We start from the raw sequence: 24,595 nt of genomic DNA, 5'->3' as shown, positions 1-24,595 counted from the left end.
GTTAGGTTTTCCTGCTGATGTTTAAAATTGATCCGTAATGATCGTTGGCATAAGAAACAAAAAGGATTGAGACATCCTATGAATTGCTTTAGAAAGTTGGATGTGCCTCCTTTGTTATCCTTTTCACGTGATTTTATTCGTAGCGTCACATTTCCACTCGTAAAATAAACTCAGCCATGGGACAGAATAAAGTCAAGGCTGTATGTTTAATTAGAATTTTTATTTAAATGCACTCAAATTATAAATTTTAATATTATTATTAAAATATGATGCACTGTATTTTTTTTATAGTAGTCATGTTAGCAATTATACTTGGTATAATTTCTACAAGAAAAAGTATAATTATGAGTGAATTTTTAATCTAATATTTGAACATTCGTATACAATTGTATAGTCGGACCAGTATCTCTGAAGAATTAACGTTTGAAGAATATGAAGTAGGTTGTTTTCTTGGAAGATGAACATTGCAGTCAAACATTATGAAATATATAGTTTAATCCATCAAGCAAATTGGGTCTCATGTTAAATAAATTGATATTGCATTCTAATTTTTATTGTGGCCATTTTGGTCAAACAAACTCGCATGAGACGTAGAGAGTGGTACTTCAACATAATCAATAAATTTCTAAAATTATTGCTTTCCACTATTTTCTCTCATTTCCCTGCTACTTCCTACAATGTTTCTTTTTTCTCCCAGACTTTCTATACAACTATAAAATACAATCATTTTCCATATCAAATACAAACCTATCCACAAGACTTCAAGCATATAAAGCACTACTACCAAGTTTAAGAACTTCCAAGATGCCATCAAGGAAACATCAAATGACTAAAAATAGTTCGGTAATCATTTTCCTACTTGTATGATGATAACTGGACAAAAACTGATGAAGCAACAACGCTGCCAGACTCCAAAACGAGGTATTTGTACCCACAGGTTTACTCATGAGGATTGTTCTGCATTATATATGCCAAAAGTTCCTTATGCAGCAGCTTGTAGAGATAAAGAAGAAAGAAGGTCAAAGATTGTGGCTATTTGCTAGAGAACTCCTTTTGAGTGGCTTCCTCAGCAGATCGAGCTGCCTGAAATTGAATTGCATATTGTCTCTGCAGTTCTCTAAGCCTTTCCACCAGTTCCTGGAATGTTGGTCGGCAAGCTGGATCACTGGTGTTAATGAACAATGTAAAAAGTTAGCATTCTCTACAACGAAATAATCTCCATTTCTGAAATAGTGCAATAGCATCTGATTTTTTCGAAATTTTGATAATAGTTTTATCAGGGAAGAAATTAAAAATACGTATGACAGAGTAGAAAAGATGCACACCTGTGCAAGCAGCTCTCAATTATAGAAGCCCACTGTGGATCAACATCTTCTGGAATTTCTAGTCGATGGTTCATAAACCCTACAGCTCCAATAACCTACAAGAATCCTAGTGAAACTGTTCATATATTGACTCACTGGGCATGAGTAGACAGTGAAAACTGTTACTCACTGTTGTCTTCTAAGATTATTTTGTAAATTAAAAACTAGACTAGTGTCAACATGAATGAATTCAAAGTTCAAAGACCTAATTCGAATACTATGGTAAAATGGTTTATCAACAAGCACTAGATTTAGTGGAATAATAAATATAACAATGTTAAATCTTTCACTGAGAAAATAGCAGTTTTTAACTATCACATCAAGTTTTGTATATGTTCACTTTCATAAACTTTCATGGTTCATGTACACATTGAAACTATACCTGCATTGGGTTGAGAGTATCCCAAGGGATCTTTTCGGTTGTGAGTTCCCATAATATCACCCCAAAGCTGTAAACATCAGACCTAATGGTCCAATGAAGCAGCAAAAAACATTACAAAGTGGGATTATGGTAAGAATATGAGAGAAGGAGAGAGGGAGAGAGACAAAAACAGAGAACAATAGAGAGCTTAAAGCACACTTACTTCTCATCTGACAGTTCATTACGAAGAACTTCTGGTGCCATCCATTGAGGCTACAAAGCAGAATGAAAAGCGGAGAATCATAAACACTTTCGATACCGAACCCTAAACCCTAAATCTTAAACCTTAAATCACAAATGAGAGCCTACCGTGCCTTTTCCTGTCTTAGTAGTGAGATAAGTTTCATGTTTAAGACGGGAAAGCCCAAAATCACCAACCTGTTTTGCGAACAAAAATTAGGATGGCCTGGCTAAATAAGAACAGAAATAAGCCGTAATTTCTTAAGCCCTCAACTGAATGAATACAACCAAGCATAAAGAAAGTAAAAAGATAAGTAAGGAAACCTTCACAGTCCAATTCTTATCAACTAGAATATTTGAAGACTTCAAATCTCGATGAATGATAGGGGGGTTGCAATGATGAAGATAATTTACACCTCGTGCCTATAGAAAGAGTAAGCATACACCATTGCTTCAATCACAGTGATAGAGATCCTTTCTAGGATAACAATTGAAGTTGATGTCAAAATCTACTAGTATTGCTCCAATAGATGTCTGAAATGATTGATAATATTGAAAAAGAAAAATAGGGAAACAAAAATGAACATGCTGCTATTCCTCACCAAACATCAGCATCAGAAGAATAAAATGTAATTACTTAAAACAAAGAAGATACATCAATACAGGAAGAGGTGTTGTACATAATACTGCTTTTAAGTACTCACAATATCTACGGCCATATGAACTCTCCGTCTCCGCTCTAGTTTGGATGTGTTTCTTTGAAGCAATCGAAATAAGCTTCCCCTGAATAGATAAAACATAAATGGATGCAACAATTATCAGCACAAATCAACATTATGTGACACAACAAATTGAATCAGAATGCTCATGATACTGAATAAATCAGAAATAGAGCACATGACAAACCGTGGGAGAAACTCTGTCACGATGCATAAATGTTGAGGTGAAGTCACAGCCCCCATAAATAGAATAATATTTGGATGACGAAGTCTTTTCATGACAGACACCTGATTCCATAATACATTGTCAGATCAATGGTATACAACATTATTTTAAGGGACCTTCAATTAGTCGCTGGAAGTAAGGAATTTTGTAATTAATTTGATTGAAAGTAAAGTGTTATCAATCTGCATAGTTAAGGGGTTATTCCTCAACTGATTCAAATCAGTCAAGTCTCGTATATCAGGTTTTCCAAATCTAATAAAGATGATCTCATTGTGTGTAAAATCCAGAGAAGATAGTCTATTATGGTGTAATCAAATTTTCTCTCCTACGTATGGGTGATCATAGCATTCTTTTATACACAAGCTGACTTCATCATATGGATAAACTTTAGCTCATTTTTCATTTCCCAACATAACAAGTAAATTACCTCTTGTCTGAAGGACAGTAGCACATCATCTGAATATTCTTGCTTTGAGAAAACCTTGACAGCAACATCCTGCAGAAACATGAATATATTTTTGTCTGATGATGCACAAACTAAATTTCAATTGAACACTTTAAAAAGGATTTTAAACGACAGTAATTTGAGTTGCAACATAACCAATAGTGTAACGTAAACAAAAAACTTAAACATGTTAAGCATGATGAAATTTAAAACAGAAATTACAGGAAGAGAAAAGAACGTACCGATCCATACCATAGAGCATGATAAACAGTTCCACAAGAACCTGCAAACCAACAACAGAAAGGTAAATAGAAAAACTCAAACTGATATAGCATGCCAATGGACAATAACTACTGATCACTATATATTTTTGGTTTCACAAGTGCATCAAATTAAGGTGAAAAGACTAATAAAGAAGCAAACAACTTTCTAAAGTAGAAATTCTGTATAAAGATAGATATATCAGGATTATTAACAAATGCATGTATTTCGATTGATGCATGGATATTGTCAAAAGAGAAATACTTATTTTCTTAAGCATGCCACCTTAGTAAAGAACATGAGTTACCTTGCCCAATTTGTTCTCCAACTGTCAAGTCCTCCCACAAAATTTCATAATCCAAGCAATCGGAGTCAACATCCACTTTATTATTGGCAGCAGAACTACTACCACTTCCGCAGCTGCTGGTACTACTTGTGCTGTTAACATTAACAAACGAGGACCAGGATCCTGAAGCCTCGTTATTAACAGGTCCATTGCTTTCGCCTGCCTGGCTTTCTGGCTTCAACCCAGAAGACAGATTCTTCTGATTAATCAACTCATTCTCTTGGTCAGATCCTTCCTGATTGTTTGCTTTCCAAGGCCATGACAATGATTTCTTTTGGATCCATGTTTCAGCCTTAGAAGTTATGATCTTGTGAATAGGTTTTCCTTCACTCTGATCACTGGAGTCCCTCATGGTTTTCCCTTGGGATTTCTCTTCAGCAGGAGAAAATGCACCAAAAGGAGATTTTAGCACATCTCCTCTGGGTGTGCTAGCTCCACTGGAATTTCCATCTTCTCTCTGATCAGAAACAGCACAGTCCGACAAACTATGCTCAGAATGACGACTTTCTACGCTCCCACCTTCACGATTGACACTAAATTCTCCTGTCCTGATTCTAGACTTAACTTTGTTACTCACCTTTGAAGCCTGATTTACCAGTTAGAAACATCAAGACATGCTAAACTATACACAAACACAAAAACACAAAAGGCACAAAACTAACCAAATTTGAAATTCTCGAAGCCAGAGCAACTTGAAGTGGCTGCTGAGAGTCAAGGCCAAGTTTATCTGAAATGCTACTCCTACGACCATTGGAACTCGATACAGGTTCTGCACTCTCTGCTCCTAGAAAGGGAATTCTGGATTCAAGAAAGGGCCGTGAATCACAGGAGACACAAATAACCCCAACCAAGCTTCCATCTTCATCATAGAAGGGTGTATTGGTTGACACGGCATAGAACCTATCGCCTTTCTTATTCTTAACAGGGAACTGGCCTCTCCAACTCTCTCCCATTTTTACATGGTTGAACACATCATTGGCCAAACCAAAATCCCTGGGATCCACAAGCATCTCAATCCCATCCCGCCCAAGAACCTCTTCTGCTGCATAGCCATACAGATTCTCAGCACTAGGGTTCCTGCAAAATGATGATCATACAACCCCACAAATAAAAAAAAAAACAACTTTTTGTCCAGATATGCTGCTAAAACAAACACCCCACATGACCGCAGTTGGCGAGGTATAAAAATAAGCACTCACCAGTACATGACGCGACATTGAAGATCCAAAACATGAACAGAGTGGCCCATTGACTGCAAGATGTTGAGATACTTGTTTCCATTTTGATGCAGGGAAGAAGAAGAGGGTTGGTTAGACGTAGCAGCACCAAACCTCGAATGAGACCTGTGGTTTTGGAGGAGCTGGAAGTTGGACATTTCTTGCTTGAGGAGAGCGTGACCAGCTTCTAGACGTTCTATCTTTCTGAGAAGCCTTTCTTCACCTTCTTCTTCTGGGGTTCCCATTTCTGCAATTCTTACTCTGGAAATGCTACAAAAGGAGTGAGGGTTGATAAACTTGATACTCAGGGTTTAAGAAAGAAGAACAACACATAAACAAGCGGTTTGCAACTATCAAGAGTCAACAGACAAAACAACACAACCTCTTTTATCTGTTGCAGTTTTGCTTCTTTCGCTTCTTGTGTTAGGCAAAAAAATCATCATGGTACTTACAATTAATCTCTTCAAATCTATTACAAAAATAATACTGTAACATAATAAATTATTTAAATATATAAACATAAATAACTATTAAATATTCACAAATATATTATATTATAATTTAATAAAACGAATAATTAAAATAGTAACAAAAAAGATAAATTTAATATTTTATTAATATATTTTTTATATTAAAAAAATACATAATTAAAATGAAAAACATAAAAAGTAATAAATAAAACAAAAATTAATTAATTTAAACTTTGATGATTTATTTCAATATAGTTTTATTCTGAAGTATATTTTTTTATTTATTAGATTGATATGACAATTTTTATTTTAGTTAAAAATTATTCTAACTTTAATTTAGATTTTTAATTTTTTTTACATAAAATCATTTTTAAATTTTATTTTATAAATTATTTTATAAATATATTAATATACAACTAAGTTTAAATAAAATTTATTACAAATTTTTATTTATAATTCTTCCATCCAAACAAACCCTTTTTCTACTCTCTTAATCATTTTTTCCTTTCCTTTTTTTACTCTCAAATGATCCAAACAAGACATGTATCCTGAAATAAAATAAATTCCTGAAGCAGCGCCAGAAACAAAAGTTTAGATAATAAAGATAGATAGGTGCACATTCTATTTTATTAAAGAAAAGCTAGCTCACACGAAATTTCCAAAAATACAGGATAAATAACCCAGCTTTTATTATGGAGTAGGAAGGGATTTACATGCAATGATGAAAAAAAAAAAAAAAAGTGGAAAGTTGGAAAGCAACACGTAGGGGGCAACCCTTGTGGGAGACTGTAATTTTACAATTATTTGCAGACTTTGAAACTCATTCGGTTTGAAACTCATTCGGTGTAAGCAGTTACTACAATGCAGGAGATGATGATGATGCAGTTCAATCCAACAACAGATTGGAGTTTACTGCAGCCGCTAATGATCTAAGCATTTTGCTTGAAAAATTTCACAGGAGACTCACTTGTCCATGAAGTTGTGCACATTGGCGACACAGCATTTCATCCACTCTGCCATAACTTTATCAGTAAGACTTAGGTTACTTTAGCTACATAACAAGAAGCCACTCTTGCTGTACCGAACAAGTATTGTCAGAGTGCAACAGTCCAATTAGCTTGTTCAGATTCTTGTCCCATATGTTGCCTTGTTAGGTGAGAGCATAACTTACGACAACAAACTATCTAACGGTCAGCATCAGGGGCAGAGGCAGGGGCAGGGCTTTTTGTTTAATCTTACAGCTACAGAATACCTGTTTAACCCTTTTTAGAGTTTTTCCGCGTCACAGGGAGTTCAAGAAGAATGAAAAAGTAGCACCGTTCAGCTTCCCTGATATACTGGACTTCTCCGTTCATTACCTTTAGAATCTTCCTGCTCATGCTCAACCCTAAACCTTCTTGACTCACCCACCGACTGTTATTGAACATGTCTTGAATCAGTTCAGGAGGAAGACCTTCACCGGGACATACCATTCTTCACAAAACAAAAAATACCACACAGTCGATTAAATACTATCCACTCGAAAATAATAATAGCCAAGTAAAAATTGAATATATGGAAAAGCACCATAAGGTCAGTACTAATTTATAAGTTGCTTGCTTCGGTAAGTATTTAGCTAATACCAGTATTTGCACTTTTTATTTTTTTTCCTCTTGGATAAGAACATTGTTTTCTTCTTCTCCGAAATCTCTTTCCCAAGAAATTATGTGGAATGACAACAGAACAAAAGGGAAGTCAAAAAGCATAGGGATTTTTTTTTTTTTCAGTAACCCACAAATTACTTGTCAGATTGTTAGTTAGTTCAAATGGGAAACTAAGATTATAAGATATCAATCTACCAAGGTCAAAAAATTCAATTATTGAAGTCATATTGAGATTGGGTTGAGGCTCCTGTAAACATTTAGTTGAGGTGTTGCTTATCATGTGCAAACACTTACTTGAAAACAAAAATAATGAAAATAACAGCATGAACACACCACAGTACCTAAATTCAGCATGGAGAAGAGTGAGCCCATCCGATATTTGTTTTATTCTTGGATGTACATGAATCTCTACCCAACCATCTGGAGATGGTGCATAGCGCACTATATTCAATAAGAAATCAGCCAACACTTGTTGAATCCTCAATTGATCACCATAAACAGCCAATGTCTTGATTTCTTCTGGAATATCACGAATCAACTGTAACGTTCTTTCTCTTAACAGTAACATTACTTGGCTAACAACTGCATTTATGACACTCCCAAGCAAGAATTCCCCCTTTTCAAGCTCCAGGGACCTAACCCAAAAGGAAAACAAAACATGATATTGACTTTCTCCAAATAAAAGCGATACAGTAAGTTTATAGGGATATTAAAGCAAGTAAGCATACTAAAGGAAACTAAGACAGCAAAACATGAAATGAAAGTATCAACCAACTGACAAAGTATGGTATATGGAGATAGAACTAATTATTGATATTGACAGATGCCAATTCCCCATATTTGCACATCCTAGTGAGAAGGTAGTGAATATGTTTACATGACAAACATGTGCTTTGTTGTCTGACGTAATCTATTTTCACCGTCATAGAAGACAAATGAAGTTGATATACATCATTGATGAACATGTAATAGAGAGTATTCACAAACTACAAGATGTTGCTTCACGTTACCAGACGAAAGCAAGAATTGAAAACTTCAAAGCATATTGGTAAAACACAGATATGGTCAAAGTTAACTCGAAAACAACTTTTAAGACTAATATATTTTTACTCCTTGAATAATACAGGAGTTTTGAGTTTCATTCCGACAATAAAGGATTCTTCACTTTTTATCTCTCTAAAATTGGAAATCATTGTTTTCAATATATATACAATCTAGTCATATTAATCAAAATGTTAAGAGAGCATCTCATTTGGCATCCTGGTGCATGGGATATAGTGTCTGACGCCTCTAATTTTTTTTCCATGATTCTTAAAACAAAGTTTACATTTTGAAATGAATGCTAGAGATAAACATTAATGATTTAAAATTTGGAAGGATGAAAATCAAAAAGAATTTAAATAATAATGATCTAATAAGATTAAAAACAAAGAAAAATAATTATAGGCATCACAATTAAAACATTTATTTTCTTGAAAATAAAAGCATATTTAACCTGTTTTTTAATCATTTATGTTGTTTCCTATAAAAATAATTGAAAACAGAAAAGATTTATCAAAGTACATAGTCCTGTCGGGTCTTTCAAAGGGGATATATAAAAGAGATGAAATAAACTTCTTTATATTTAAAATTATGAACTAATTTATAAAACTGATTTCCTATTACCTTCTTCAAAATCTTACTTTTTCCTAGTAAGCTAATTTTAGTATTAGTTTTAGTTTATAGAGAAATTAATTTTGTTTTTTCTTATTTTTCTCTTACCGGAGTAATCATGAAAAAATATAATCCAAACAGGCCTATTGACATTTTAGTTACAGTACTGTGGACCAACAATATTCAACATTAGGACTAACTTGGTCCCTAACCCGTGTCTAAACACCATTTGTTCTGAAAATTAAGCAATCACATTTCAGAACGATTCAGCTTTGATTGTTAGCATCTAATTCAGCACATTGCAAGCTTTGACGTGAGGATGTTGGATTTATAAAGCAAAATTGTGTTACTCTTTATATTTTTTTCAAGACAACCAAAAGCTTTTAAAGGATTACTTAGAAAACTTACCCATCCTCGATGCTTTCAAGATCAATGTCGCGTATTATCTTTAACATTTGCTTCTCACAGGCAGCACTAGTCTCAAGAAACTGCTTTTGCTCATCGGTCAAGCCTGTAGCCTCCAAAAGAGAGTTCGTAAAGCGTATACCACTTAAAGGATTCTTCACTCCTTGACTAATATAAGCTAACTCTTTCATCCTAGCAAAGGAAGTTTTCTCTTGTTGTCTCTGTGCCTTCAGAGCCTGTTGAAGTTCAGGACTCACAATTTGCAAAAAGCAAAAAGCCCCAATGATCTGACCATCCATGTTAACTCTCTTATTTGCAGTCAGGACAGTTTGTATGTATTTTCCATGCCGATCAAGAAATGAAAAAGGGAATTTGTCTGTATCTTGTCCACCAAGTGCATTGTGTAAGACAATCATAAACTTTGTAATTGAATCTGAACCCTTCAACGGACAGCAACTACCAAAAACCTCTCCCACTAACATTTTCCCAATGACATCCCCACGGCCCCAACCTGTAAGCTTTTCCATGGCAGTGTTCCACTCTAAGCAACATGCATTATCGTCCGATGCAAAAATAGGAGGGATCAAAGGATTTGGACTGTGCACAATAGCCTTGTAGTCACCTTGTATGTTGATAAATTTGTCCATCACAATTTTTTGACCAGTAACATCCTGACCAACAAAGCACACTCCAACTATATTATTTGTATAATCCCTGCTGGAGCAAGCATTCACCACAACAAAAACTGCCTTATTTTGATGTTCTGGGCGAAACGTCTTCATTTTTATCTCAACATTCTTATCTTCTTCACCTGTACTAATTAAATTCAAGTTATGTCATTGTACAACCAATTCTGAATACCTCATTTCTCCTAAAGCCAAACTAGATGTAGCTCATAGGAACAGGTAACAGTTTACTTCTAAGCTCATTGAAATACATTCTGCTTCAATCAGTAGTAGAAAGTAGGAATGTGGAAATGTGAAATTGAGTACATTTTATTTTCTAAAACATCTTACCTTTTTTTTTATATCAAGCAAGAGTAAAGAATTTCTTTCCAGAATCTACACCTTCCCAAAGTAGCCCCTTACACAAACGAAGCATAACCTAAATCCCAAATGACAGACTGATAACCAAAATAGGACGACACTGGATTGGACTGTAAATATTTTCTTCGTTTTCCCTTTAAGAAGCTTTGCATTGTTACACAGTTGAATTTTACGCCTACCCTAGGTTGCAGTTTTTATTGAAATTCTAATAAATGAACCATTAAGTGTAAATTGTGCAGAACAACGGATAGTTCGTGATTGAATATTTGGAAAAGAAATGTTAGTTATTACCGTAATATGAAGTATTACTTTTGGGGTGCTGCTGAATACCGTTAAGTATATGAGCACCCGCTAAAACTCAGGCTATCATGTTTACAATACAACTTTGCCAAACAAAAATGGTTAGATTGGCATGCTCTCCCAAATGGTACAGAGTTCTGCAACCTAATTATCTAACATACCCAATAAATGGACCAGAAAGGCAGAGTATTAGAAACAGCACCTTTTAAAGCACGAGAAAGAAGCTTATCCACAGTTTCTTCAGACTCCTTAAACACAAGATCATGAACCAAGGACTTCCCCATAGCCTCCTCAACAGCAAGTCCTGTCAATTCTGAAACCTTTGCATTCCAACCATTTATGTGGCCATCAATATCAACCGCGAATATAGGAGCGGTGGCTGTTTCTATCAATCTAACCATCTCTCTCGCCACAGAACTTAGTTCATCAACCCCTTGCAACTCTAGTTCTGCCACACGGGGATCCACAACAGCCTTAGAATTGTTATGCTCAGTATCTCTAAACGAGTCGCGTAAAATAAGCTGCAACGAGTGAATTGCATCCATTTCCGCATTCTCCCATGGCAAGCTACGGCTTTTCACCACTTCTAAAAATGCCTTGAAAGAAGAACGGGGATGCATTCTCTGCCCATCATCCTTGTCCTCGGGATGATGTTTTGCACCACCCCACTTGATCTCTTTTCCCGTGTGCGACCTGAACCAGAAAAGAAAATCCTTCTCCGTGATATAAGCAACTGCCATCCCACAAACCGCATCCCCGAGCAAGGCAGCACCAGGATACCCAGCATCAGCAAGACTATCAGTACTCAAACCAGTCGAATCTCCATGGAAGGCCAACAACCACTCAATAATATCCCTTATCTGAGCCTCGGTTGGAGTCACACCCAACGGATAATAGTTCCCTTGGTAGTAAAGAGCAGCCCCATCACACTTCACCAAGTCCATAATACTAGGACTCTGAGTAACAATGCCAGTAGGCGAGTCCCTAAGAAGCATATCACACAACAGAGTCTGCGTCCTCAAAACCCGTTTCTCCAACGATTGCGCGGCCAACTGAAGCTCCATGTTTAACTGCAGCCCAAAGGCCTGCATGAGAAACTCACAAGCATACCTCAAGGGAAAGGGAATACACCTGGCAGAAGTGTGATGACAAACAACAAGCCCCCAAAGCCTCATCGGACTCCGGCCACCAACACCTTCCTCATCATTTCCATTAATAATAACAGCCATGACCAAAGACGCAATAGACCCCATGTTAGCCATGTACTGCGCATGACAACCATGGGGTGCCCTGAGCGTGGACCCAACCAAACAGAGAGGCTGCACAAGAGCCTCATCCTGGACCACCCTCACAGCAGAAGCATGACAATCCACAATCATCCTAACCCTATTCTGCTTAAACAAAAACCTAGAAGCCTGAGGAATATCAGTGGCGGGATAATGCAAACCAATGTAAGGCTCCAAATCAGGCCTCTTACTCTCGGCAACAACCTCCCCATGCTCATCCTCGTGAAACTTATAAACCATAACCCTATCGTACCTTGTCAATTCCCTAACACTCTCAACAACAGTGTCACACAGAAGCTTAACATCACCGCCGGGGAGAGACTGCAACTGCGAAATTGCGCGCACGGCGAGCTTCTGCGACTGAACGGCACCGGCGATAGAAAGCGCTGGGTCCTCCGTGCGCGCGGGCTCCAAATCGATGACGATTCCGACGTCAATCCGGTGAAGGATGCCATAAAAAGGCTTACCGGAGGTTCGCGAATGGATCCAGATAGGGTTCATGAGGCTAATTTCACGCGCGGCGAAGGCCTTCTCGAGGAGAAGCGCGCTGGACTGAGTGAATAGCGTGCGGACGTCCGCGCCTAGCGCGAAGGCGTCGACCTTGTCGTCGATAGAGGGAACGGACTGCGGCGTAATGCCGAGCATATCGCGCGCGTTCTCTGAGTACGCCAGGATACGGAAGGAGGGCTCGTCGACGGCGATCATGCAGCCGAACGGCTGGATAAAGCCGCCGCGCTGGATTTTGAGGAGATACGCCGTTATCTGCTGCTCCGGCACCGATTCCGCCGTGAGGCGAACCGATTGGGAGTAGTCGAATGACCTCCCCGACTCGCCGGACTGCTCGAACACCGCGTGCAGCCGCGCGTCCTCCGTGTACTGCGCGATGGCTTTGCTCATGGAATCCATGTTGTGTTGGCTCAGCTTCGTTCTCGAATTGTGAATTTGTGGCTGCGGCGGAACCGACGAGTTCTCTGCTCCGCTTGCTGAAGCCATTGAAGTCGACACCGCGCACGGAAATTTTGCCTCTATCACTTCTTTTCTTTTTCCTCTTTTTCTTAATTATTTTTTCTCATAAGGTTATGTTTGGTGTGTGAAGTGAAACTCTCAAAACAAAAGACAGTGAGTGAGTGAGACCTCAAGCCATAGTGAAAATAAGATAAAAATAAATAAATAAAAGAGAGAAGAAGAAGAAGCTCAGAGTGACAGTGGCAGCTTCAGCAATTTCGCAAAGTAACGCTGCTTTTGCTGTTTGGCGTTTCTCGTGCACGCGACGCGATGCGATTGCTCGATAGCATGCCTCTTTGTGGTCTGAAACTAAAGTTAACTTTATACATTAAATGAAAACCATCACAAAATTTAAAACTGATTAAATTATAATATTCTTCATTAATCAATGCTATTATCTTCTTAACTCCTTCATAACACCTTCATTTTAAGTAATTCTGAGCAAACGCAGGGTCAAAGGTCAAACATGTCACGTTACTGTTGCATAAAGTAATTGTGTAGAGTTACTTTTTTGTTCTTTTTTCTAAAAAATCTTACTATTTTTTTTTTCCTGTTTTGGTTTTGTGGAATTTCTTGTGGCAGAGGTTGGGTCGTGCGAACATAATTGAGAAGGGTAGTGAGTCAAAGTGACTGGTGGAGGATCAAACTTTGTCAATTCTTTTTCCAATAAAACTATTTTAAAATAAAATTACAAGAACTAACTCGTGTCACCATCAAACTTCGCCAATTCTTTTCTTTTCTTTATGACGTCACAATTCACCCCTCCATAGATGTTTTCCCCTCTCTCAAAAAGCTTATGATAGATATATTTTAAAATATCTTGACTTTTTTTATTATATTAAAATTAATGAATTAATACAAATAATTTTTTAATTAAAATTTACTGTTGTTAAATAAATTTGTTAATATAATTTGATAAATGTAAATGCTAATTTGAAAAGTTAATAAAAATCTGTGTCATATTAAAATTAATAAGTAATCATCTTATTATTGTTATCTATGGATTGATTATTCCTGATAAAATTATGGATTCAATATGTTTTTTGTCCTTCAATTTGTAATGAAAATTAGAATTAGTTTTTTTCGAAAATTTTAAATCAATTTAGTCTTTTTTAACAAAGTTTTATTAAATTGATTTGATGTTTCAAATACATTTTATTATAGTATTTTAGTTTGTTTATTCCATTTGACATATTTTCGCTTTAATGTTAATTGAGAAATACATTTGAAATGTCAAATAAATTTTAAAAAAATGGTTTAAAGGATTAAAATCCACACATCTCTAGAGACGAATGACTAAATTGGTACAAAATTTTCAATAAGAATTAATTCCAATTTTTACTAAATGTTGAAAGACCAAAAAGCATATCAAAAATTTTATTAAAAATATGATATGATATATTCTATACATAGATAACATTGTAAATATTTTTATAAATATATCATAATTAAAAGTAACATCATTAACATTTAACAAACAAGTTACCAATTATGCTTCTTATTTTTTTCTAATTTATTTTAAAATTTGATTTATAAGAATTGTAACACTATCATCTATACTGTAAACTGATTAAAGGATTCGTAAAAAAAAATATCAATACAAAATACAACGTAAGTTGACATAATAATATATATATATATATATATATATATATATATATATATATAAATTTTACAAAAGATAATCTGAAATAACAAATATCAATTAGTTTCCAAATGTTCATTTTATACTTACAACTCATACATGTATAAGTTATTGAAAACAAATTTGTATTTATATATATATATAACACGATAATTTTAATTGTCAACTCGCAAAATTTCATTTTTATTCAAAATTTAATATTCAATAATTACATGAAATACACAATCTATTCATCAAGAATATTTAAGACAATCACACATTCCAAAAGACATGTATTACATTTCAAGATTCAAGATGTGGATTTAAAAACAAACTCATAAATCATGAAATCAAGGTAAATTTATTATAACTCATGTCTCACATTTACTCATGTTATGGTGTGGAAAAACTTCTCCCCATCCTAACACCACTTCATATCTTAACTTATGTGGTTTAGATCAATAGTGAAGTTAGGAGATCTATGTTATAACATATGTGACAATACTTAATACACAAAATCAAATCACAATTCACATATCATCCTAGATATATGTGACAAATTCATATCATTTTCATCGATTTCAATAATCATATCCATATAACACGTAAATTTCATCGGTATGTTCTAACATATGTGATAATACTTAATATACAAAATCAAATCACAATTCACATATCATCATAGATATATGTGACCACAAATTCATATCATTTTCATCGATTTCAATAATCATATCCATATAACACGTAAATTCTATCGGTATGTTATAACATATGTGATAATACTTAATACACAAAATCAAATCATAATTCACATATCATCCTAGATATATGTGACCGCAAATTGATATCATTTTCATCGATTTCAATAATCATATCCATATAACACATAAATTTTATTGGTATCGGTAAATACATTAAAATATAACTCATTTAAAAAAAATCATAAATCAATCACATATAAGAATAAATATTCAATTTGGAGTTATAAAAACATTTACATTCAACAAGAAAAAAAAAGAGATAAAAAAAAACTAAAATCATTTTTTTGCCCTCTAATTGGTTTGGAAAATCCAATTAGACCCCTTATTTTTATCTGGCTCAATTAAGTCCCCTAATTTTTAAAAACTATCCAATTAGGTTCTTTATGTCAAATTGGCTAATGTCATATTCATTGTCACATGTCAATTCATGATATTTTCACTTTTTTTGTTTTTTTTTTTGAAATGTCACGTTTGTGGCAGTGTCAGTGTCACGTTTTCATATAGTGTCAAATCACATGACAGTGTTTTGTATTCAATTTAGTCTTTGCATTTAAAATTTTGATTCAATTAAGTTCTATTTTTTTTTTAATATGAAGCAATATTATCCATCTTCAAAATGGTACCATATTAGTAATTAAGTCTAATTACAATTTATATATACATATTAAAATAATTTTTTGATTTTGAAACAAAATTAAGTCAAAATTTCAAATATAAAGATTAAATTGAATACAAGACATTGTCATGTGTTACTTTACGGACACATGATACTAATATTGTCATATGACACTAACAATGACCTGACACAATAATTTGTCAAATGACATGTATAAACACGACGTTAATGCAGATATAACGAAAAAAAATCTAATTGGATCATTTTAAAAAATCAGAAGACTTAACTGAATGAAATAAAAACTAGAGGTCTAATTAATTTTTCAAACGAGAACAAAAAGGATTTTAACAAAATAAAAAATTAGGTAGAAATCGGGTTGCATTATTATTTTCGCTTATCATGACAAAAACCAATCTCATGTCTTTTTTCTTTCTCTCTTAACTTTTGAAAACACAAAATACAATGATCAACATTTGATATATATCATTAGAAAAATGAAAGTGACAAAAATATGAAAAAGAAAAGGTAAGTGTTTGACTAATATATATAAAATAAAGATGTGTATCTATATAAAATTGGTTTAGATTGGATGATTAATGTAGAGATGCTTTCTTGTGACATAGTACGATATTTAAGCTAAGAGTGGTGTAGGGTGGGGGCTAGTGGAGATGAACGAAGGAACATGAAAAAAAGAAGAAGCAAATAATGCCATGTGAAAGGTGATATCGAGTCAATTGTTGAAGATAGATAGATAGATGAGTGATAAAAAGTAGCATTGTAGAAGGTAATGGAATAAATATAATTCTAGTACTAGTTAGATTCTACGAACAAAAACAGTGGTAAAGAAGAGAATAATTTTATCAACAACAACAATCATAGGGTTCTAACAAATCCCTATAGCTATAGTACCAGTTTTTTTTTTTTTTTTACTTTTATTATTTACTTTTTTTAATTTGAATATGAGGACTATTAATTTTCATTTTTATTTTCAGAAAACAAAAAAGACAGTGATGATGACGAGACAGCAATATTCGTAAGGCTGTCTTAGAAAGAGATAACTCTCCAATCCTTTCACAGCTTTATTGGTGTTGTTTGTACAAGGTTTTCATGTGCAGTGAAACTTCAAAATTCAAAGCATCTAAAAATGTCAAAAAAAAAAAAAACTCACTGCCAATAATGTTCACATTTATTTAAGGATGTCAGAGTATGATTTAATGTCGTGGTTCTAAAAGTAACTCAGAGCGTGTGAGTTTTGTTTTTATTTAAAAATAATTCACCCACCTGCAGAATTTGTATCCATTAATGTTGCAGACTGCGAAAACTACATTGTGATTGAAACAAATTGAAAAGTCTACAACATTAGTGTATTTTGAGTTTAACTATGTTCAAACTATTAACATGCACAAACCTACCATTTATTTGTTTTAATAAATTTTCATATCATAATAAACGATTTGATGAATTTGGAGTGCTAACATAATTAAAATGTCAAATTTATTTATAGTCAAAAGTTGAAATAAAAACAAAATATTAGACTATTTGTTTGGTTAAAGTTTAATAAAATCTCAGAAAATAAATTTATGAATTTCCAAAACTTATGAGAAAAGAATCATAAGATAATCTGAACTTATGTGCGTAATAAATAAAATGTTGAAACTGAAAAAAGAAAATCATTTTTTTTTAAATGGACACATTAGTGAGGTATGTGTAATGTGTCAAATATGTCATTGAAATCACAATCCATGTTCTGGTTGACCGAGAGTGGTTGTTGGTTATGCTTTTAATTTTTAGAACAAACTCATTTATATAGAATGAGAAAAAAAAATCATTTAAAAATGTAAATGTTAACAAAAATTTAATAAGCTTTCAAAGAATCATTTTACTCAATGTAAATTTATATGACAATGTTAGTCACTTTATGAATGCCACCACTAAGGTCATCTTATCCTAAAAAACTAATAATAACATCACATAAATAAAAATTGTAAGAAACTACTGAATGAAAATTTTGAATTTAAAGAAAAAAAAAGTAGAATAATCAATTTAAAATACTGAAATCATATTTAAATCAAATTTAAACTACTTTAATTCTAGATGCATGACTCTTTTTAAATTTTCCTTCTTTCTTATAATATTTTGAAAACATATTTTACTTTATTTCCTAATTAGCTATAATTACTTATTTAGTCCCTTAATTTTTTGGTTTAGCTCAATTTAATCTCTTTGTTATTGATTGATTCAATTTAGTACTCAAATTATTTTAAAGGGTTCAGTTTGGTAATGTACGTTAAGTTGAAGTTAATAACATATCCGAATATGTATTGAGCCGTGAAATTTTTAAAATTTTTAATTTTTAATTTTTTTTCTAAAAAATTATAATCTGTCACGTGTCAGATTATTGTCATGCCACGTGGCAGTTTATAGTCATGACACGTGCTAGTGGTGATAATCGTTGTTTTCAATTTAGTCATTTGTTTAAATTCTTGGTTCAATTCAGTACCCCTATTTTTTAAAACATCTAATTTTGTCCTCTTTAATTTAAGATCAAACTAGTAAATAAGTTTAATTACAACTTATTAAATTTTTTTTTAATATATACATCAAATCACTTCACCTAAATACTCAAATTATTCTACTTTTTACACTTTTACCTTTGTAATTTTTTATACTTGAATTTTTTTTACACTTGTAAAAAATAAAATAATTTGAATATTTAGGTGTAGTGATTTGATGTATAAATTTAAAATAATTAATTTAACATGTATATATAAGTTATAATTAAACTTATATACTACTTTTGTCTCAAATTGTAAAGGATGAAATTTGATTGTTTTAAAAATTTGAGGTACTAAATTGAATCAAAAATTTAAATAGATGATTAAATTGAAAATAATTATTACCACTACCACGTGTCATGATTGTAAATTGTCATGTGCACGACAATAATCTAACACGTGACAGTTTATAAATTAAAAAAATTAGAAATTTCACGGCTCGACACGTGTCTTGTACGAACACGGTGTTAACTCCAAAGACTTCAAGAAAATGACCAAATTGAATCTTTTTAAATAATTGTGGTACTAACTTTTATCTATCATATCAATCTATTCCTTCACATACTTTTACACACTTCACTCTTAAATCCACTTACTTTACTTCCAAATCTTTAAAAAAAAAATAATTAAAATTTATTCACTCAAATTTACACAAATTCATCAACTTATTTCCTCTCAAATCCACTCTCTCAAAAGAACACACCCGCATTTAGATAATTTATTTCTATTTTGTAATTTTTAAATGTAAGAATATTTCCGATGTTTCTCAAAAGAGAGCTAATTATGTGAGAATAATTGCAATCTCCAAAAACTTTCTCATGTTGTGTACACAACATCTTCCCATGGGTGTCGATAAAGAGGTTGCTTCAATCTTTTTTGGTCAAAGGTGTGCCTGAAATTTCACACAAAAACAACGATGAAGGGGTTGTTATGAGAAGAAACCATGTTGCATTAATTTTGTTGGGAGGTGGATGAGATTCTGAGTTCGATTGATTCACAAAAGACATATGAGTGCATGAGATAAAGAAGCCACAAAGGTCCAAAAACTGCAATAATGTCCAAGAACTGAAGTTCACATGAAGAAGCTATGAATGATAGTTAACGTAAAAACTCACCCAATCAGACCAATGGAGCGTGCCAGCACAAAGAAGCCATTCAGATACCCAATCTCCACAATTTCATCAATCTCTTGCTCACTGAACATTCCACTGCCAGCAAAAAGATCCAAGAAAATAGACCCAATCGCACCATCCACGTTAAGAATTAAATTTTTTGCCTTTGAGAGGGTGTAGGCTTCAACTTCAACAGCATATTCCATGTATTTAACACAAGGAAAATGTGTGCGTGCAAACTTTTGTAGCAGCTCAACTCTCTTGTCTTTCCTGTCCCTGTTCTTTACCCTGTTTCAAAAAAGCCTCACATTTATATGTTTCATTGCTTAATTAAATCAATGGAATCAACATGTTACCTGTGTCCTATTCCTGGGACTCGAATTCCCTTTTTCTTCATACCTTCAACAAACTCATAAGGTGTAAGCCCCTGTAAAAAACTTTAGCACAATTAAAACATTGAATATTTATGTTATAAAGTGGTTCTTTAACCCATAAGGATTTCACAGGAAAACACTGATCATACCCTGTCATGAGCATCCTTAAAGTAGCGAGCAGCATCATCAATGGCACCCCCAAATCGAGGACCAATTGTAAGCAAACCTGATTCAGAAGCTCATTATTTATCAGCACACAAAGTTTTGTTGACCCTACATTTCCTGCATCAGTAATTTACAGATTAAAGGCATGAATGCATGGTTGCATGTATGATGAGTTTACCTGATACAAGACACGAAATTAGGTCCTTCCCTGCCCTTGCTGTCACGATAGTATTATGAGCTCCAGAGGCACAAGGACCATGGTCGGCACATAGCATTATGCACATCTGACCAATGTAATGCATCATCAAGATTCAAGGTGGAAGATGATATATATCAATAGTTGCTTTGGAAAATGATGGTTTAACTTTTTACTTGCTCCATTTTTACATTTTAGTTCTGTACTTAAAAATGATTTCTATAGTCTCTGAATATATAATGTAAGAACTGAAATGAGTAGTGATAAATGTAGATATTAAACATAAAGAGGGTATTATTAGGAGTTTTGAAAAGGAAAAATTGGCATGGTTGAAGGAGTTTTGGCTATAGAGTGTAGAAGTAGAACATTTTCAAATACTCAAGACAAACACAGTGAAAGTAAAGGATGAAAATATTCACAGAAAGCTCTGTACTATTGAATAACCTACCTCAATAAATTGAGTACAGTAATGGGGAAGGCTGCGTTTAAACCACAAAAGAGAGATAACACCACCGACACCATAACCTTTTTCGATAATGGTAGACATGGATACACCACCATAGCATTGATCCTCGCCTTCAGTAAAACATTGCAAGAAAAACCTTAGTTTAGCAATCAAATCTTTAGTGTCTTGTCCAGAACATGAGATGCAGCTCAATTCTAAATTGTCATCGGTGGATTCTAACATACCCCTCTCATCAGAAATGGTGGAAATAATATGAGTTGGAGCACGGACTTTTCCACTCTTAATTGCAGAGCTGAGATCCTCAGGGATCGGAGGAGGAGTGATTTCCTTGACTGGTGTGATTTTACCTTCTTCAACCTAAGAAAGATAATGTAACCACGAATATTACAACTAATAAGAACATGCTACCTATTTCCAGAGGATCAGCATAGGGGAGAAAACTCAACAAAAGATGAGGGAGAAATTCAATATATTTAAATACTTAGGTTAAATACATTTTAAGTTCATATATAATTTAGTCTTTAATCTTTAAATTTGAGTAGATATATAGTTCTCCTAGCATAGCTATGTTAAGTTTTAACGTGTCAAATAGCGGTTTAGGTTGATGTTTGAACTCTTTCACACATTCTAGTTCAAATTTCAGTCTAGAACACTGCTCAGCAACATGTAATTGTTGAATTAAAAGTATTATATTCATTCATTTATGAGATTTGAGAATCAAAATGTATCAAAATTTAAAAAGAAGACTATTTCCGATTTGGAATCTAAGTTTAGGAATTATACACATTTAACCCTACTTTTAATTACTATTTTATTAAAAATGTATACAATTTTTATGGTTTAATCTTTATTGTCTAAAATTGCTGAGACTAAATGAAGTTAAAAAGTGTATGTATAGAGATCATAACATAAGTAGTTTGTAAATACAAAGGCTAATATTAATGCATACTAACCAATTTGTCAAATGTTTCCTTGAGTGCAGCTTCAAAAGTTTGATATGATGTTGGAACAACAGCTCCAGCGTCCCTTAGTGCCTGATTCTTTGCTTGAGCAGCCTCCAACTCAAAACCACTTTTATCTCCCTGAATATTATGCAAGAGCCAATGAACACTAAGAATGTTAACCTTCAATGAATGAAGAATGCTTTAATTGAGAACATGAACAAAGTGAAAGGACCTGAAACATACTGCATCACCAAATTGTGCTTCAGATTTGAAGGGCCGTGCACATGTCTCTCTAACCCAGGCAACCACAGGCTTTGATACTTTCCCCTGTTTTAGGGCTTCCACTATGGAATACTCATCACACCCATCATGCTCTCCAAGTACTACTATAATTTTAATCTAACATACAAATACTTAAGGGTCTTGGTCATGATTTATAACATTCTGGTAAAAGCACATAAAAGAATTTTATAAATTATTGTCATAGTACCCTCTGGACTGTAGTAAGTTGCTTATTGGATACGCATATTTTAGGGTTACTCCTCAAGAAAAAGAAAAGCATTACCTGTGGTATGTTGTTAAAGCGTAAAACATGGTCAGAAAGTGTGGAACCAGGACAATCATCTCCTCCAATGGCAATGCCTACAGTGAAACAAGATATCACTTAATACAGGTTCAGATATGATACCTAATTATCCAATAATACATCAGATATGGACCGTAAATACTGTTATGAACTGATCAGAAAAGACAAAATCAGCATATAAATACCTTCATAAATCCCATCAGTTACACGAGCAATGCTGTTGCATAATTCATTGAATATCTCACCCTGTAATTCAAAAACTTGCCTTCTGTCATAGCCTACATTGAATATTTGTAGAAAACATACCGTTTGGCACAAGATTATCATAAGCTTATGTATGACACTGCAAGAAAATATGCATCCTAATCTGAAGAATGGCGTCAAGATATGCAGAAAGTGAATAGATACATACAGATTTAGAAACAAATCCAACAGATCCAGGTCTGTAGAGTTTGCAGTGAATTATGTTGTCAATTGTTCCAGCCGCGTCACCAATTTTAAAAGCACCTGCTTGAATACCTCCAACACTTCCTGGACCAATAACAACCTACCAAATCAAAAGCACCAAAATAAGTTATTTTATAGCTATTAACTTCATCAATATCTCAATCAATTTCCACCTTATTATTTGCACGGGCATACGCTATCAATTGCTTAGTGTCTGACTCAGCTACTCCTTCAGCAATCACAACAACAACTCTAATCGTTGCTTGCTTCAAAGCAGACATGGACGATCCACCAGCACTGCATGTGGGAAATTTGTACATATTTTGATAAAAAATTTGATTGTAGTTGTGCAACAACATATATATCATAGACTCAGAATAATTTTCTGACCTTCTGTGTGAAGCAAAGTTGATGAAGACATCAGCAGTAGGATGTGCAGCACAAGCTGCTTCAATGCTGCAAAATAGAAAGAAAACAGCTAAACTAAACCAAATCCAAAATTGAAGCTGCAAAAGGTCATGCAATTTGTGTATATGAGCAACACATACGTAGCATGAACTGGGATGACAATTTCCTGCTGACCAAAAAAGGTTTTTTGAAATCCTTCAGAACCAGGGTTAATGATTCCAGCAACTGATGGTGTTTCCCTTCCTATATATGAAAAAAAAATCAGAACTTCCATTAGCATTATAAGAACAAATAATAATGTCAGTTTATCATTTTCAGTAATCCTCATAGAAGAAAAAACGCTGGAACTGATACTAACGAGAAATGAAGTCAAAATCAAGCATCTGTTGGATGGGAAGTTGCTTGTAGTTGTAAAGTAAAGCTTGTGTCGTACGTGAGAATAGTTGTCCAGTGGCCATGGCGAAGAAAAAGATAAATCTTTCTACGTTGCAGAAGGAAACACATTTGCAACATTAACATACCAAAAATTATTACATTCAAAATGTAACATCCATATCAGTTGAAATGAAACATAGATTCAATACGTTACATAATAGATTGAGTACAAAAGTAGAAGGATCAAGAGAAACACAAACCAGAAGAGAATTCTGGTGTAGGAACTCTGAGTTTCACTATAATCTTGTTCTCAACTTGGATAGTGATAACTACTACTATCATGCATATTAATTAAAATTTGAATCTCTCTCTCAGATGTTTTCAAGAGCCATTACTGTTACCTGTGCTGTGGCTCTTCTAAATAATTGCACGACGAAATTGAAAACGTTTTTAAGCAGAAGACAAAAAAGTGAAGACAAAAAAGTGAAGGGTATGTTTTGAATTTGATGTGGATAAATAATAGAGAGCAATAATGCTATGTGACCCCTGTTTTTTCTTTTCTGACCCTACGTGTCTTTACAAAACACAGACGGAGCTGGTGAAACTTTAAATTATTACCACAAAGAAAAACTAATTTATATTTGAGAGAGAAATAAATTATCTTAAATTTGAGAAAATAGCAAGAACTAGACACAGTCTTATTATACTTTTCTTATAATTTATTAGTCAAGTTCAAATCTACAGTCTCATCTTCACAATAAGTAATTATATTTAATAAAATAATTTATTGGGGGTGACTATTAAAGTAAAACTTCAACTTTAATTGAAAAACATTACTACAAAGACATATCATATGATAACTGTTTTGTTGGTTGTTATATAATGTTAAATTTTCACTTATTATATTCTATAAATAAAATGCATTTGTTATCTCGATGAAGAGGTAGATTGATAAAATAAGTTTTCTCTCGGTCTT

The 24,595-nt window shown here is 33.7% G+C and overlaps 3 protein-coding genes across 6 annotated transcripts; all 3 read right to left on the bottom strand.

Moving 5' to 3' along the window:
* Window positions 1-591: 591 nt before the first annotated feature.
* On the bottom strand, window positions 592-5,599 carry LOC114187156 (uncharacterized). 2 transcript variants are annotated; one of them, XM_028075304.2, is made up of 13 exons: window positions 5,162-5,599; window positions 4,625-5,039; window positions 3,924-4,548; window positions 3,598-3,638; window positions 3,338-3,406; window positions 2,872-2,972; window positions 2,670-2,748; window positions 2,290-2,388; window positions 2,095-2,163; window positions 1,949-1,998; window positions 1,747-1,828; window positions 1,326-1,420; window positions 592-1,165 (listed from the first exon to the last, which is right to left on the bottom strand). In XM_028075304.2, the coding sequence occupies exons 1-13, from the start codon at window positions 5,422-5,424 to the stop codon at window positions 1,033-1,035; spliced, it is 2,121 nt and encodes a 706-aa protein (XP_027931105.2). In that variant the 5' UTR covers window positions 5,425-5,599; the 3' UTR covers window positions 592-1,032. The 2 variants fall into 2 exon arrangements, with proteins under 2 accessions (XP_027931105.2, XP_085531330.1); XM_085675204.1 differs by having other exon boundaries at window positions 4,625-5,004.
* An 813-nt stretch (window positions 5,600-6,412) lies between these two features.
* LOC114187155 (phytochrome B-2) lies at window positions 6,413-13,250 on the bottom strand. Its single transcript, XM_028075303.2, has 4 exons — window positions 10,899-13,250; window positions 9,354-10,161; window positions 7,634-7,927; window positions 6,413-7,122 (listed from the first exon to the last, which is right to left on the bottom strand). The coding sequence occupies exons 1-4, from the start codon at window positions 12,973-12,975 to the stop codon at window positions 6,906-6,908; spliced, it is 3,396 nt and encodes a 1,131-aa protein (XP_027931104.2). The 5' UTR covers window positions 12,976-13,250; the 3' UTR covers window positions 6,413-6,905.
* Window positions 13,251-19,037: 5,787 nt separating this feature from the next.
* LOC114187468 (ATP-citrate synthase beta chain protein 1-like) lies at window positions 19,038-24,102 on the bottom strand. 3 transcript variants are annotated; one of them, XM_028075729.2, is made up of 17 exons: window positions 23,880-24,102; window positions 23,603-23,725; window positions 23,385-23,487; window positions 23,227-23,292; window positions 23,010-23,133; window positions 22,802-22,936; window positions 22,575-22,635; window positions 22,369-22,445; window positions 22,047-22,202; window positions 21,813-21,941; window positions 21,084-21,216; window positions 20,842-20,969; window positions 20,376-20,481; window positions 20,182-20,258; window positions 20,015-20,085; window positions 19,662-19,946; window positions 19,038-19,438 (listed from the first exon to the last, which is right to left on the bottom strand). In XM_028075729.2, the coding sequence occupies exons 1-17, from the start codon at window positions 23,959-23,961 to the stop codon at window positions 19,363-19,365; spliced, it is 1,932 nt and encodes a 643-aa protein (XP_027931530.2). In that variant the 5' UTR covers window positions 23,962-24,102; the 3' UTR covers window positions 19,038-19,362. The 3 variants fall into 3 exon arrangements, with proteins under 3 accessions (XP_027931530.2, XP_085530485.1, XP_085530486.1); XM_085674359.1 differs by having other exon boundaries at window positions 24,021-24,070; XM_085674360.1 differs by having other exon boundaries at window positions 23,603-23,721; window positions 23,880-24,023.
* Window positions 24,103-24,595: the final 493 nt, after the last annotated feature.

The sequence above is a fragment of the Vigna unguiculata genome, chromosome 6, assembly GCF_037176805.1.
Source record: "Vigna unguiculata cultivar grain cowpea cultivar isolate G323 ecotype 2 chromosome 6, ASM3717680v1, whole genome shotgun sequence".
In the NCBI taxonomy this organism is placed as follows: Eukaryota; Viridiplantae; Streptophyta; class Magnoliopsida; order Fabales; family Fabaceae; genus Vigna; species Vigna unguiculata.
The sequence above is the reverse complement of the archived record's forward strand: the minus strand, read 5'-3'. Positions and strand labels throughout refer to the sequence as shown.

What these genes read in the sequence shown, in the direction of transcription:
- LOC114187155 (XM_028075303.2), bottom strand. Translation starts at nt 12,975, where the DNA reads ATGGCTTCAGCAAGCGGAGCAGAGAACTCGTCGGTTCCGCCGCAGCCA. An exon ending in TCTTTCTCGTGCTTTAAAAG is followed by an intron (nt 10,162 to 10,898) that starts GTGCTGTTTCTA and finishes TAATTAGTACAG; the next exon opens with GTGAAGAAGATAAGAATGTT. An exon ending in CTTCTCCATGCTGAATTTAG is followed by an intron (nt 7,123 to 7,633) that starts GTACTGTGGTGT and finishes TGTTTTGTGAAG; the next exon opens with AATGGTATGTCCCGGTGAAG.
- LOC114187156 (XM_028075304.2), bottom strand. Translation starts at nt 5,424, where the DNA reads ATGGGAACCCCAGAAGAAGAAGGTGAAGAAAGGCTTCTCAGAAAGATA. An exon ending in CTAAGACAGGAAAAGGCACG is followed by an intron (nt 1,999 to 2,094) that starts GTAGGCTCTCAT and finishes TCTGCTTTGTAG; the next exon opens with CCTCAATGGATGGCACCAGA. An exon ending in ATACTCTCAACCCAATGCAG is followed by an intron (nt 1,421 to 1,746) that starts GTATAGTTTCAA and finishes GGATTCTTGTAG; the next exon opens with GTTATTGGAGCTGTAGGGTT.
- LOC114187468 (XM_028075729.2), bottom strand. Translation starts at nt 23,961, where the DNA reads ATGATAGTAGTAGTTATCACTATCCAAGTTGAGAACAAGATTATAGTG. An exon ending in AGGAAACATTTGACAAATTG is followed by an intron (nt 21,217 to 21,812) that starts GTTAGTATGCAT and finishes TATCTTTCTTAG; the next exon opens with GTTGAAGAAGGTAAAATCAC. An exon ending in GTCCCAGGAATAGGACACAG is followed by an intron (nt 19,947 to 20,014) that starts GTAACATGTTGA and finishes TTTTTGAAACAG; the next exon opens with GGTAAAGAACAGGGACAGGA.